Source organism: Scylla paramamosain, unplaced genomic scaffold (assembly GCF_035594125.1).
Source record: "Scylla paramamosain isolate STU-SP2022 unplaced genomic scaffold, ASM3559412v1 Contig11, whole genome shotgun sequence".
In the NCBI taxonomy this organism is placed as follows: Eukaryota; Metazoa; Arthropoda; class Malacostraca; order Decapoda; family Portunidae; genus Scylla; species Scylla paramamosain.
The window spans coordinates 117,835-132,500 of record NW_026973676.1 but is presented as its reverse complement, the minus strand read 5'-3'; the positions used below and the strand labels follow the sequence as shown (position 1 = coordinate 132,500).

The 14,666-nt window shown below is 41.5% G+C and overlaps 1 protein-coding gene across 4 annotated transcripts in view; it reads left to right on the top strand.

Moving 5' to 3' along the window:
* The window catches only part of LOC135097068 (tigger transposable element-derived protein 6-like), a 23,963-nt gene extending 9,412 nt beyond the window's left edge, over positions 1-14,551 (top strand). Inside the window, exons 3-4 of one of the 4 annotated variants that reach the window (XM_063998835.1) lie at positions 9,714-9,891; positions 13,170-14,551. In XM_063998835.1, the coding sequence (XP_063854905.1) occupies positions 9,714-9,847 (134 nt within the window). In that variant the 3' untranslated portion in view covers positions 9,848-9,891; positions 13,170-14,551. Of the gene's footprint in view, positions 1-5,510; positions 7,449-9,713; positions 9,892-13,169 lie in introns of those variants that run through there. The other 3 variants (XM_063998836.1, XM_063998834.1, XM_063998833.1) reach the window with 3 other exon arrangements.
* The last annotated feature ends 115 nt before the right edge of the window (positions 14,552-14,666 follow it).

Sequence of the window (14,666 nt, the reverse complement as noted above, 5' to 3'; positions counted from 1 at the left end):
ACTATTCTAAGACATTTAGCACCTCATGTAACATCTTACACATACTTTCACGAGGAAAAGTATCAGCAAATATGTCCTCTAATACAGTGACATTATAAATATGTCTAAGATGAGCTGTTAGAGGACACACTTCTACCGCATGTCTCTCTGTCTGTATTCCTCCACAACTACACAACCGCTCCTCCACTGGCAAACGCCCTCTCCCTCTGCGGTTCCAGCGCCCAGTCTCGATCGCAAGACGGTGACCACACAGACGGAAACGGGTAAAAGATATTCTGTGTAAATCGTTAACTAGATGTTTTTGTTTGTAAAGGTCAGGTACTTTAAATTGTGGATTTATCTCTTTATATGTTTTGCAACGGGATGAATCTGAATGTGCTATATCATTACAAACATTTTCTATAATTGTTGACATACTCAGTGGCTCAGTATTAATAAAGGTGTCTATATTTCTTGATGTAGGTGTACGTGAGGCAAGTGTTACTCTTATAGCCAGTATCAGAGGATCATCATTCATTCCTGACCTTTCTAGCCATATATTCCTAAAAAATTTATGTTGCTTAACTTTGATAAGGTCTGAGACTGATGGCAAACCCACCTCAGCGTAACATACTATGTTAGGCGTTGTTTTTCTAACCCCCAGCATTTGTTTTAGTGCCCAGTTATACAGTTTGGTGACAGGCTTATAATCAGCACTAACCCAGGATTCACATCCGTATAGAATTGCAGACATTAAAGCGGCCTCAAAAACTCTACGTTTGACAATAAAAGGCAAATCATTATTCTTTGTAACAAATGAAACATATTTTAATACATGACACAACTTTGCTGTTGAATGTGCTTTAACTGCTGAGGACACTGACCCATCACTGGTGAATGGTGATCCCAAGTAAATGTAACTGTGGCAGTGTTCAATCACCAAACTGTTCACATGAATTGCATCTGCATCGCCGTCATCACCATGAATAACAAAGAAACTAGTTTTAGCGTTGTTTACATACATACCGTAATCTCTACAGAACTTGGGCCAATATTTCAACCTTCTTTATTAAATTAGCTCGACTTGTTGACAATAACACGGTGTCATCCATTAAAACTAAGACATGTAACCAGTCTAAAAATCTCTCTGGCATACACTGTTCTTTAATCATTTTAACCAATTCATTGATGTAGATTATGAAGAGGATGCAGGAGGTGGGGGAGCCCTGACGCACCCCCAGCGTAGCAGTAAACAATGCTGAGCCCACCACACTTTGTGTCACCCTGTACATGGCGGTCAGCGCTCCCAGCATCACCATCCCACAACCCAATCTTTTCAACACAGTTAACAATTTGTTCCTTGGTATTAAGTCATAAGCTTTTGAAAAATCTACGAACATGACAAATAATTTTTCTTTTTTACGTCTAGCAGTATCAACCAGCAAGCGTAGCGTAACAATGTGTTCTATACAGCCGCGACCTCTCTGGGCCCCGGCTTGTTCCCTCAGTGGTCTGAACCAGTGACTCAACCTCTCACACAATACCATGTCAAACAATTTTGCCAGTGAATTCAAGATGCTGATTCCACGATAATTATGAGGGTTGTGTCTGTCACCCTTCTTAAAAATAGTGAATACTTTTGCCTTAATCCAAGAACATGGGTAACTACCAAACAAGAAAACGTTGTTAAACAGAGTTACTATAGCTAATACCCACTGAGCTGGCAACAAGCTAAACACACCCGGTGGCAACCCATCTGGTCCACACGACTTATCAGGATGCATTCTCTTTATCTGTTGCTGTACCTCCGCGACAGAGATTTGTTCGTCTAAGACAGGAATTGTCACGTCAGTAGTTACTTCCACATCATCATCATTAACCGTATCCGCGTTTAAGATGGTCTCGAAATAGGCTTTAAACTCATCACTGCTAGGACACGAATTTCCATTGTTTTCACTTGCATACTCGCCCTTCCAATTTATAGCTTTCCAAACTCTACTGTCGTCTCTGTCACTCAGCAACCTTTCCCACCTACCAAGCTGCATGTCTACCTGTTCACTTCTCTGATTCCTACAGACACTCTGTTGCACACACGAATATAGGGCGTTTGTAATACCACTCTCTACCTCTGAAATTTCTACATTTCCATTGAAAAAGTTTAGGTCTTTTTGGGAAATAACATTGCTGAACACTTCTTTATCAATATTCATGAATTTCAGTGGTCTTCTAAACAAGTTCTTTTTTACACTGACACTGTACAGAGCCGCGTGGTCTCCCAATTGGCGTGTTCTGTCGATAAGATTGTCCAGGTCCATACCAGTGCCAGAGACTGTGAGTGTTATGGGGGCGTGGTCTGATGGCAGGTCGACGCGTTGTACTACAGAAAAATCATCTATGTACCTAATCATAGTACACGATGCCATGCATACGTCAACCTCTGAGATCCACGCATCTCGTCTCCGAAATGTCTTATTTCCAAGAAAATGTTTCTGTTCAGTTTTCAAATTGTTCATAACAAGCATAGAATTTTCAACACATATTGCTGAGAGAAGCTGGGCATTGTCATTCGGTACATTTATATCATCAGCAACAAAAGGATATGACAATTCATCGCTATTTGACACATTAAGTGGCGCCAGTAAGTCCTTGACATTTTTGCCAAATCTTGCGTTCATGTCACCAATAATGATATGTCCTTTAGGCATAAATTCTGACAATTTCTCTTTTATGTAAGAAAAGGCACTCAAAGAATAATATTGTGAATCAGAAGGTGGAATATAACAAAACCCAAATAATACACCAGGAATATTACGCATCTGCATCCACACTTGGTCGCCTTTACTCGTGTCGACACCAAACACTGACTCTGACAACCAATTCTTAACTAACACCACTGTGCCTCCACGAGCAGCAGAGCCAACTACATCACTTCTGTACAACTTATAACCACTTAGATTTACTGGAAGCTGGGTTTTCACTTCATTAATAGCTATGATATCATAACCACATAACAACTGGTGCACGTTACCTTTTTCAAGCTTTGTACACACACCATTTACATTCCATGACATAATCTTAATACTACTGATGCACTGTGGTCGATCTAGAAAAACTGAGCATTCCAGATATCAATAACTGTATTATCTTTATATACTTTACGCTCACGCGTATCCAGGCGTATGACACAGCCTACATTTTCTGGTTTTGCCTTTTCTGCGGCTTCTACTTCGCGCAACCTACGCCACTCTTTCCTAACACTTGGATGAACATCCTTTTTTATGTAGATTTGATTGAAGCAATCACCGGAGGTTTTCAATCGACTTGCGTTGCTCAGGATGGTGGCGCGTTGGCTTTTGTCAGCGAGCGTTAACAGGATGGGGCGGGCTCGTGGTGGCGCACCACCACTGGCCTGACCCCCACCCAGCCTACGATGCGCTCCTGCCACGCCAGTTATCCCTACTGCTGTCCAAATCTTGTTCAGCTTGTCCTCGTCGGTAGTTGCGCCGTCCAGAGACTCTTGTTGATCAGGTACGCCCAGAATGACTACATTGCCTTCGCGCTCCTTCCTGTCAAGGTACTCCAGGTACTGCTGCTGCTTAGCAATGATCTCCTCCTGCTTATCGAGTCGTACCTTTAGTTCCTCATAATTCTTCTGTGCCACATTATTCTGGGACGTTATTATGTCCTTGAGGGTGTCCACTGCATTCACTAAGTCATCCATCCTTTTATTAATGCTGACTAGTGCAGTACCGTCTCCACCAGATGCCAGTAGCATGTCTATTAGTTCTTCCTTATTCTTCCTAGCTAGCTGGCCGCGTTGTAACGCCCTTCCGTCACCTGGCTGTTTTTGCTGATTGCTTGCCATCATAACAGTTAACTTGCTCAACAGATTGCAGTACTGCTAATGAGGTGGCAGGACCGTACGCTCGTGCAGGGTTATAAATTAGAGCAGAGAATATTCCGAAGTCACAGCAGAGTTGATGACTACCGGCGTCTTCGTTGCCATGGCAGCTGCTGACGTCACAGCGCTTCTAGTGCGCATGCGCAAACTCAAGGCGCTGGCGAGATGGAGGGGTTAGCCTGAGTGGTCGTGGTCTTACAGGCTAATTTTAACTAAGTCCAAAAACCCTTCACCATCACAAAATCAAACAGCGTATTCTTACTCCTTTCATAGACTTGGGGTAAGCGCAGGGTGCTCCAGAGTTGGTTTCTTGAGGAGATACTGTGCCAAAACCACGGACGTATTCCAGCAGCTGTTTACATGACCGCCATGACACACACACACACCGAGGCATCCTGCAGTGTTTCCTCGTCTCGTCCTCTCCTCCCGGCCCTTGTGCTTCCCGCCGCCTCCCGGTGTTGTGTGGACCAAAACTCGCGGCAGGTTTTTTTTTTTTTTTTTTAATCCACTTTGCAGGCTTGTGGGGGTTTTACGAGTGATTGTTTCAGGGATGCGCACTTAATTTATTTTTGGTGGTCCCGCCTGGTTTGGTTTTGGCTGAAGTGGTAAGTCTGTTTTGAGGTCATTAGTGGAACTGCGGGTAATTGCACTGAAGTGACAGGAAAAGTGGGCGTATTAGCTGTTTTTTATATTAATGTTGTAGGTGAAAGTCTGATTTTTGTCGAGTTTAATAGGTGAAAATTTATGTGTTTATGTCAGATCAGTAGTGGTACTGCGGGTAATTGCATTGAGGTGAGAGGAAAGTGTGGGGTAATAGTTGTGTTTTGTATTAGTATTGTAGATTTGTATGTATGGTTTCAATTTTGGTGAGTGAAGATTTTTGGATGGTTTGAGATTGACTGGGAGGGTTTATGGATGCTTTGGGTTTACAGGGAAGGTTCATGGATGGCTTAATGGTTGGAGCCGGAAGATTTTTGTCTGATCAGGTTTTTTATTATGATAGGTTTGGGAATGGTTTAGAATTTGATGAGGGGAAGCTAATGGATGGTTTGGGACGAGGGTTTAAGTGAGGGAAGGCCTTGAAGTTCATGAAGGAAGGTTTTTGGACCGTTTGCAATTTGGCGAGGCAAATTAGGGGAGAGCGGGGCTAGTTGCATCGCGGGTAAGTTGCATCAGTGAGCATAACTGGCATCTCAGCGGCTGCATTAGGGTGACAGGCGGTTCAAATGTGTGTTGGTCAATGCGGACATCGCTGCGGCAGAGGGAGGTGGATTGCGCAAGTGCTCTTGAATTTATGAGAAATTTACTGATTTCGGCCTTGGTAAGTAATTTTTTTCGATTTCACAATTTTTCTTGTACCTCATATACTCGTATATATATTAGTAACAGTGTTTTGAAAATAGCTATATAATTCTGTACTATATGCAATTATTTCTCTTACAAATTTGCATTAGAATGACCGTTAGTATATATTTAGCTGGCGATCAAATTTTGGTTGCTGTGAGGGGGCAAGTTGAATCATTCGTGACGGGGCAAGTTGAATCATGATTCAACTTGCCCCATTAGTAAATTTATTTCATTATTATAGTTAGACTATTCTTATGCATTCAACTCGTTTTATTTATTTCAGAAATGGTTCGGAACTACAAAAGAAAGACTGAACGTGGGTCAGCAACACCCCAACTAATGCAGGAGGCTGCTGATTTTGTTCGAAATAAGAATAAATCAGTGAGAGAGTCCACACAACTGTTTGGTGTCCACTACTCAACCTTACAACGATTTATTCACAAAACCTCTGGCAACACTGCTAAAAACAATACACATGTAGGATATGCCAAACCAAGACAAGTATTTACATGTGAGCAGGAAGAAGAATTAGTATCCTATCTGAAAACAGCAGCAGCAATTTATTTTGGTCTTTCTCCGAGAGAAGTCAAGGAACTGGCTTTCAAATGCGCCAATGAAGCAAAGATAGAAATGCCTGATAATTGGCGCAATGATAAATATGCTGGAAAAGACTGGTTTTCAGGTTTCATGAAGCGACATGGACAAGAACTCTCAATTAGACAACCTGAAGCGACAAGTTTGTCCAGAGCTACAAGTTTCAACAAGCATAATGTAGAGTTATTTTTCTCCAAGCTTTCTTCTCTCATGGATAAGTATAAATTTGAACCTCAAGACATATGGAATGCTGATGAAAGTGGAGTGACAACTGTTCAGAAACCTCGTGCAGTGGTAGCAGTTAAGGGCACAAAGCAAGTTGGCTCTCTTACCTCAGCTGAGAGAGGACAACTTGTTACATTTTGTGTTGCTGTCAATGCCATTGGAGGGTCTGTTCCTCCCATGTTGATATTTCCACGGAAAAACTACCATGATCATTTCATAAGGGATGGCCCAGAAGGATCAATTGGAGCCTGTCACCCTTCTGGATGGATGACACAGGATAACTTCTTACTGTTTATGAAGCATTTCATTAAGCATACAAAAGCAACTGTCGAGAAACCTATCTTGCTGTTGCTAGATAATCACCAATCTCATGTTAACTATGATGTTATCACATTATGCAAGGAAAATGGAGTGGTTTTGCTGTCATTTCCTCCACACTGCTCCCACAAGTTGCAGCCCTTAGATAGGTCAGTTTATGGACCTTTCAAGCGTTACCTGAGTTCAGCTCAGAATGACTGGTTACGGAGTAATCCTGGAAAAAGAATGACCATTTACGACATTCCTTCTCAAGTAAAAAAAAGCTTTTCTGAGAGCTTCAACTCCCATTAACATCACGAGTGGCTTTAAAGTCAGCGGCATCAGTCCTTTGAATACAAATATCTTTGATGACTGGGAGTTTGCTCCCTCTTCAGTAACGGATCGCCCAGTGAGGCAGCAATGTGAACAGGATGCGGCCAAAGCAATGCAAGATGTCTCAGAGGTTTCAAAATCGATAGATGAACATTGGTTTTCTTCCACTTCTGCATCAATGGAACCCCATCCTTCCTCTTCTACAGCCAGTGAACCCCTTCCTTCCACTTCAACTGCAGTAGGACCACAACCAGCAGTAGCCTAGCTTCTTCCATTACTGATCAAGTTGAAACTGCAAATGTTGGTGAGTCTTCCCTTTGCCCAGAAAAAATCATGCCACATCCAAAAGCAACACCTCGGAAAAAGAAATGTAATACAGGCAGAAAAGCACGTAAAAGTGCCATATTAACAGACACACCTGAAAGAAATGCTCTGTTTGCTGAAGCCATTAAGAAAAAAAACAAAAAGAATGATGTCAAAGAAAAGAAAGCCACCAAGAAAAGGAAGCAGGAGTTTTTACACAAAGTTCGATCCAAAAAACCTGTTGAAAAGTACGACATATCCAGCTCAGACGACGAAGACTGGTATTGTCTGATTTGTGTAGAACCATATTCCAATAGCAGGCCCCGGGAGAAATGGATTCAATGTAGTACATGCAGAGGATGGTCTCATGAGGAATGTTTGGGAACAGATGGAGGTATAATTTTATATTATATTTGTCATAACTGTGAATCTGATGATGAATAAATTTAAGGTTCATCGGTTCAGTTTATTGTGGATTTCTATTTTCTTATCATTTAAATAAACTCTCAAAAGTTATAGTTTGTTTATGATGCAACTTGCCCCTCATACTGATGCAACTTGCCCCGCAGATGGGGTAAGTTGCATCAAATATTTTTTTTAGATATATATCAAAATTAAGTATATAAGAAATGATTTTCATTAATATCTACGCATGTGAACTTGATGATGAGGTCTAGCATATTTATATACGACAACTGAATTTCACTTGAATGAATTATACACAATTTTGTAGAAGGAAATGTAAAATTTGATGCAACTAGCCCCGCTCTCCCCTAGTCGATATTTTTTGGTTTGGGATTAGATGAGAAACATTTTTGGGATGGTTTAAGATGTTTCAGGACAAAGGGTTAGGTGAGGGTGACGGAAGGTTTGTGTGTGTTTTGGAGTTTGGTTAGGGTTTGGTGAGTGCAGTCAGGAACCTTCCAGCCATCCATCACTCACGGGACACTGGCACTGTGGATGGATGGGCACCAATGAGAGTTTGGTCCACTTGTGTTAAGGCGATTTGTGGCAGCGGACCTGAAACGAGAGAGAGAGAGAGAGAGAGAGAGAGAGAGAGAGAGAGAGAGAGAGAGAGAGAGAGAGAGAGAGAGAGAGAAAGTTTACGTTATAACTGATCCGTGGAGGCGTGTCAGACTCTCTCTCTCTCTCTCTCTCTCTCTCTCTCTCTCTCTCTCTCTCTCTCTCTCTCTCTCTCTCTCTCTCTCTCTCTCTCATGTACACTTACAACTGACGACACAACAACTAACAACACACACACACACACACACACACACACACGTTCCATAACTCATCAAAAGTGTGTGGTTAACTTAGCGTGCCTCGCCTTTCACGGCTTGGTTTGCTTGGCCTGGCTTGCTTGGCCTGGCTTGGCTTGCTTGGCTTGGCTTGGCTTGCTTGGCTTGGCTTGCTTAGCTTGGCTTGGCAGTTATAAATCCACTCTTCAGTCATTCATGCTCATGTTCTCCACGTTCTACTCATGCAAAATTCAGTCATATATTTAAACTCATGTCATTCACGCTTCGGTATTTCACATTGCAGCCATAGATAGACAGATAGACAGATAGTCACAATCCTGCCAGTCATTCCAGTACCCCTTCTTTCACCACCCTCCAGCCTCCCCCATCCTCGCCACTCTCGGACCTTGTTTATCTCTCTCTCTCTCTCTCTCTCTCTCTCTCTCTCTCTCTCTCTCTCTCTCTCTCTCTCTCTCTCTCTCTCTCTCTCTCGTCTTTTTTTCTCTTTTTCTCTCTCTCGTCTATTCAATTCTTCGTCAATCAATCATTCATCCCTTTCTCTGGTAAACTCTGGAACTCCCTGCCTGCTTCTGTATTTCCACCTTCCTATGACTTGAATTCCTTCAAGAGGGAGGTTTCAAGACACTTATCCACCAATTTTTGACCACTGCTTTGACCCTTTTATGGGACTGTGCCATTTCAGTGGGCATTTTTTTTTTCATTAGATTTTTGTTGCCCTTGGCCAGTATCCTTCCTACCTAAAAAAAAAAAAAATAAAAAAAAATTCAAGTCTTGTCTGTTCTTTCTTTTCGTTTAACCCTCTCATTACTTATGGCATCGTTTTCCTTCCTCTTTCTTCCTTCCTTCCTTTTTGTATATATTTGATTTCCTTTCTTTGTTTTCTACCTTTCCGTTATTTCGTTTTTTTTTTTCATCCTTCCTGCCTTCCTTTCTTTCATTTGATTTCTCCCGTTTTCTTTTCCTTCTCTTCCTTTCCCTCTCCTTTTGTTCATACCTTCCTTTCTTCTTTTATTCTCCGTTTCCCTTTTATTTATTTATTTATTTATTCATTTATTTTTGGTGGGGGAGGCTTTGTTTTTATTTATTCCTTTCTTTTCTCCCACGTTCCTTCCTTCCCTCCTTTCTGCCTCCCTCCCTCCCTCCCTCTCTCACCGGGCCTGCATCCTTGCATTTTACAGCCTACATCCACTTTACAGGATTGCTCAGTGTGCCTTGTCACAAACAGCCTCGGAAAAAACAAAATACAAGTTAGATATGTTGTTTGTTCTTCATTTGTATTTCTTTGTGAGTGATCTAACCCCTTGCTCTTATCTATTACTGTTTGTTCTTCATTTATGATCGATTTCAACCTCTTGTCGTTATCTTTTACTTCTTGTGTTTCCTTTGTATCCCTCCGAGTGGCCATGTCTATTGGTGTTCGTTCTTCCTTCGTGTTCCTGCAGGAGTGACCTAACCCTCACCTCTCTCTTCCTCAGCTGTGACACAAGGAGCAGCTGTCTCAGCGGAGAGACGGTGGACGGCGGATGAATACTTCGGCTCCCGCGCCTTCTTCCGCATCATGTCCGACCCGCCGATCCTGGTGGTGGGCGGCGTGCGTCAGAGGAGTTGAAAAATGTATAGGACACGCTGCTGTGCTCTGCGTGTAGCTGTGAGGTGAAGTACAGACGGCTGCTTTGTCTCAGCCTCGGAGGTGCCACTTGCTCAAATTACGAATGGTTTAATCTTATTTTTTGAAGGCTGTGGAATATTACAGTATCTTATAATAAGACAAATGGTATTAAAAGGCATGTCATTTACCGATAAGCATTACACGACAACATTATTGCGGTGATTAAAAGTACACCTGTAAAATGCTGCGTAGCATCATCACTCAGCTGTTTTCAAGGTCACTTGGACTCGGTCCCCCTGCTCCTTTGCTTTGATGATGCCACGTAGCATTTTACAGGAGTACTTTTAATCATCGCAATAATGTTGTCATGTAATGCTTATCGGTAAATTACATGTTTTTTGATACCATTTGTCTTGTTATAAGATACTGCAACATTTCACAGCCTGCAAAAAAATAAGATTAAACCACTCGTAATTTGAGCAAGTGGCACCTCCGAGGCTGCGACAACGCAACAGTGTGTCCGTCATGTCACAGAGCACACCCGCGAGTCCCATACATTTTCAACTCCTCTGACGGGTAAACAAAGCCTTACAATGCATATGTGTATACAACATTCTCTACTTACAATTACACGTTCTTTCACCTTTTTAAGTATTTGCAGAAACTCACGTTACAACCTGTATAAGAAATTGCAAGGTGGCGGACAAGCTGTCTCAATATATCAACCACGGGAACAATAGACACCTGTAATCGCTTCACTCAGGGCGTCCAATCCCTTATGCTTTCGGATACAATACTTTACATTCTTCACTTGTAAAATCCATTACCTTTTAAGCCTCACACACACACACACACACACACACACACACACACACACACACACACACACACACACACACACACACACACACACACACACCTTCCCTCAAACTCACTTCATATTTCACCTTTTTTTTCCCACAATGCATTTTAATCTTTCCTGTTCACTAATTAAGCTCCTTTGTGCACCTTATGAATTAATTCGAGCGTTTCATTATAAGTTACAGGAGAGAAGCAAGTGATATTTCTTATTGATTCGGTTTCATATGGAAGGGAAGGGATAGGAGGTAAAAAAGGGTTATTGTGATAGGTAAGGTAAAAAGGGTTTTTTTTTTTTATTAAAGTTGTTAACTTGCCTGTGAAAAGTGTGTGTGTGTGTGTGTGTGTGTGTGTGTGTGTGTGTGTGTGTAATATGTTTTCCTCTCTCTCTCTCTCTCTCTCTCTCTCTCTCTCTCTCTCTCTCTCTCTCTCTCTCTCTCTCTCTCTCTCTCTCTCAACGAAAGATAAGAGCGATAGTAAGCAAAAAGAGAAAACTGTTGTAAGGAGAGAGAGAGAGAGAGAGAGAGAGAGAGAGAGAGAGAGAGAGAGAGAGAGAGAGAGAGAAAGAAAATGGCGTCAACCACTAACACAAAATTAAATTCCTGACCAGATCTCTCTCTCTCTCTCTCTCTCTCTCTCTCTCTCTAATCCTCATGATCCATCCCTGCTGCACCTAATCACAATGTAATGCCCTATTGTTTGGTTTGTTTTCCCTAAGTGTTCCCCTCCTCACTCCATTTTCCCCTTTTTTCCCTCTTCTTCATTTTTCCTTTTGTCTTTATTCGTATTTTTCCTTTATTTTTCCCATTTTCCTCTTGTTTCGCCATTTTTTCTCTTATTCTCTCCCTCATCCCTTTTTTCAATATTTTTTCTTTTTCCTTTTTCACTATTTCCCCTTTCTCCCAATCCTCTGTGTGTATGTGTGTGTTTGTGTGTGTGTGCGCGCGCGCGCGCGCGCGTGTGTGTGTGTGTGTGTGTGTGTGTGTGTGCTGCTGGCTCGTGATTGGCTGGATAGGGATGGCTTGGTATGGCTTGGTGTGGATGCACTGGATTGGTTTGTGGATGGCTATTATTATTATTTGTTTGTATTTTGTTTGTTTACTTATTTATTTATTTTTTTTATTATTTGTTTGTGTATGAGAGAGAGAGAGAGAGAGAGAGAGAGAGAGAGAGAGAGAGAGAGAGAGAGAGAGAGAGAGAGAGAGAGAGAGATTGATTTAAGAAGACCACATAAAATTTCTCTCTCTCTCTCTCTCTTTCAATATTTAAGCTTCATTATCTTTCACCATAGTATTTAAAAATATACGACTATGTTGGTTTGTGTATTGGCGTTCAGATTAATTTGCTTTACTTAGTCTTCATTTATTTATTTATTTTGTGTTGGTGTATATAATTTTTTTCAGTGTTTATTGATGAGATTATATTTTTTCATAGTGTGTTTATTTAGTCACTTTTTGTTGTAGGTTAATTCAAAGTTGAGCATTTTGACTCACATTTGACACTCACACTTGACTCACCATACTCATCAAGTTGTGTCCTGTATTTTTGTGTAAGCCTCATAATTTTTAATCATGCATCTAATATACTCTTCACTTGTACACACACATTGAGCCTCACTACATTCACGCAGGCCGCAAGAAAATTAGGCTTGTCGATTTTGGTTTCATTCTTTATTGTAGACACTGTACAAGATTGCAACATTTGTGTATGTAATGGTGTGTGTGTGTGTGTGTGTACAAGATTGCAACATTTGTGTATGTAATGGTGTGTGTGTGTGTGTGTGTGTGTACAAGATTGCAACATTTGTGTATGTAATGGTGTGTGTGTGTGTGTGTGTGTTGTGTGTGTGTGTGTGTGTGTGTGTGTGTGTGTGTGTGTGTGTGTGTGTGTGTACAAGATTGCAACATTTGTGTATGTAATGGTGTGTGTGTGTGTGTGTGTGTGTGTGTGTGTGTGTGTGTGTGTGTGTGTGTGTCTGTGTGTGTGTGTACAAGATAGCAACATTTGTGTATGTAATGGTGTGTGTGTGTGTGTGTGTGTGTGTGTGTGTGTGTGTGTGTGTGTACAAGATTGCAACATTTGTGTATGTAATGGTGTGTGTGTGTGTGTGTGTGTGTGTGTGTGTGTGTGTGTGTGTGTGTGTCTGTGTGTGTGTGTACAAGATAGCAACATTTGTGTATGTAATGGTGTGTGTGTGTGTGTGTGTGTGTGTGTGGAGACAATTGTTGGTGAGGGTGTTGGTGAGGGGCTGTGGGGAGTCACTGTGGGTTTGTAAACATACTGTGGGGGACATACTGTAGGACTGTGGAGAGAGAGAGAGAGAGAGAGAGAGAGAGAGAGAGAGAGAGAGAGAGAGAGAGAGAGAGAGAGAGAGAGAGAGAGAGAGAGACTTGCAACCATATGGGGAGAGGTGTTATTCACTGTTCTTCTTCGCAAAAGTATTGTTCATAGTTGTTCATTGCAGGTGAGAGAAGACACAGTATGTTGAGGGAAGGCAGCTGCACTAGTGACAGCAGCAGCAGAGCCCCACCACTGCTGCTGCTCCTCTCCTCTTCCCAGCACAGCAGCACACAGGACACATTTCCATCATCTTTAAATCCCGGACACTTGTGACTTGGTGATAATCTCACAGCAGCAAACCCTACATTGCTCAGGTCAACTTCCAGCTAGAATCATAATATCTGGAGTTATTTTTCCACAAAGAAGTGTAGTGCTGGGAAATTAATTATGTATATTTCTATTTTTTTCCTAGGCTAAGGCCCATGTAGTGTGCGGGGGTGACCAGAATCTCAGTACCATGTGACTAACCCCTCCCCTTCCCCTCCTCTCCTCAGTGTCCTTTTTGTCCTTGCTTTTCCCCCCCCCCCTCTCAGCGTCACTGTGTTGACCACTTCTATAACAAATTTACCCCGTGAATAAACGTAATTTCTCCTGCTTGGCCAGGTTATAGAGGCGAATTTTTCACCTAATCCCAGAGAATGGGGAGCCCTTAATATGATAAAATTAATTCTATAATGGTAAGGTCTTAAACCAGCCCAAACAAATCCCAGATAATTACGCCGCGCCAATGAGGTTGACGAATCTGATAAGTCTTCTTTGCTTCGCTGCCCTGTCACCCCTGTTGCTACGCAAGCCGGGAAGAGATACCAGACTTTGACTAATTCCCCAATTGATTTCAAAAGTCCATTGAATTAAACTTCTTAAAGTAACAACTATAAAGTAAACAGTAACTTAATTATTCATATTTTTCATCCCTGAACTCACAACCTAGTCGCCCCCCCCCCCACTAAAAACAAAATTATAACTTAATAAATTTCCCCATTGGAAACCTTTATCCTTAGTTTCCCGCCGATTTCCTCACAAGCAAAGCCAGTCTCTCTCGGATTCTCCTCAGGTGAGCATGCAGTCTGATAGTCTCCCCCTCCATTCCTGTAATATTAAGTAAGTGTTTATTTAACAATAATTTTACTAAAGCCAGTCTCTCTCGGATTCTCCTCAGATATTCCTGTTGATAAACTATTTCTGAGTGGATAGATATTCGCATTTTTTTTCGTTTTTTTTTTGTTGGTTTTCTCCACGGGACTAGTGAAACCACCTGGTTCGAGATCACCGTGTGAGACTGTCCTCAGGTCTATACATACTTTTTGGGTATATATTTGTTATTTATTTATTTATTCTCTGGTCTCCCCCACAACTCAGTAGTCGCGAAAATATCTCCATCGTAGTTTTTATGTAATTGAAGAATACGCTACCATTTATTTTGTATTTCTGAATTATGTAACTGAAGAGTACGCTATCATTTATTTTGTATTTCTGAATTATGTAACTGAAGAGTACGCTACCATTTATTTTGTATTTCTGAATTATGTAACTGAAGAGTACGCTACCATTTATTTTGTATTTCTGAATTGCTTTCTTTTTATTATTATTATTTCGGATTATTCCATTATTTATTAAAAAT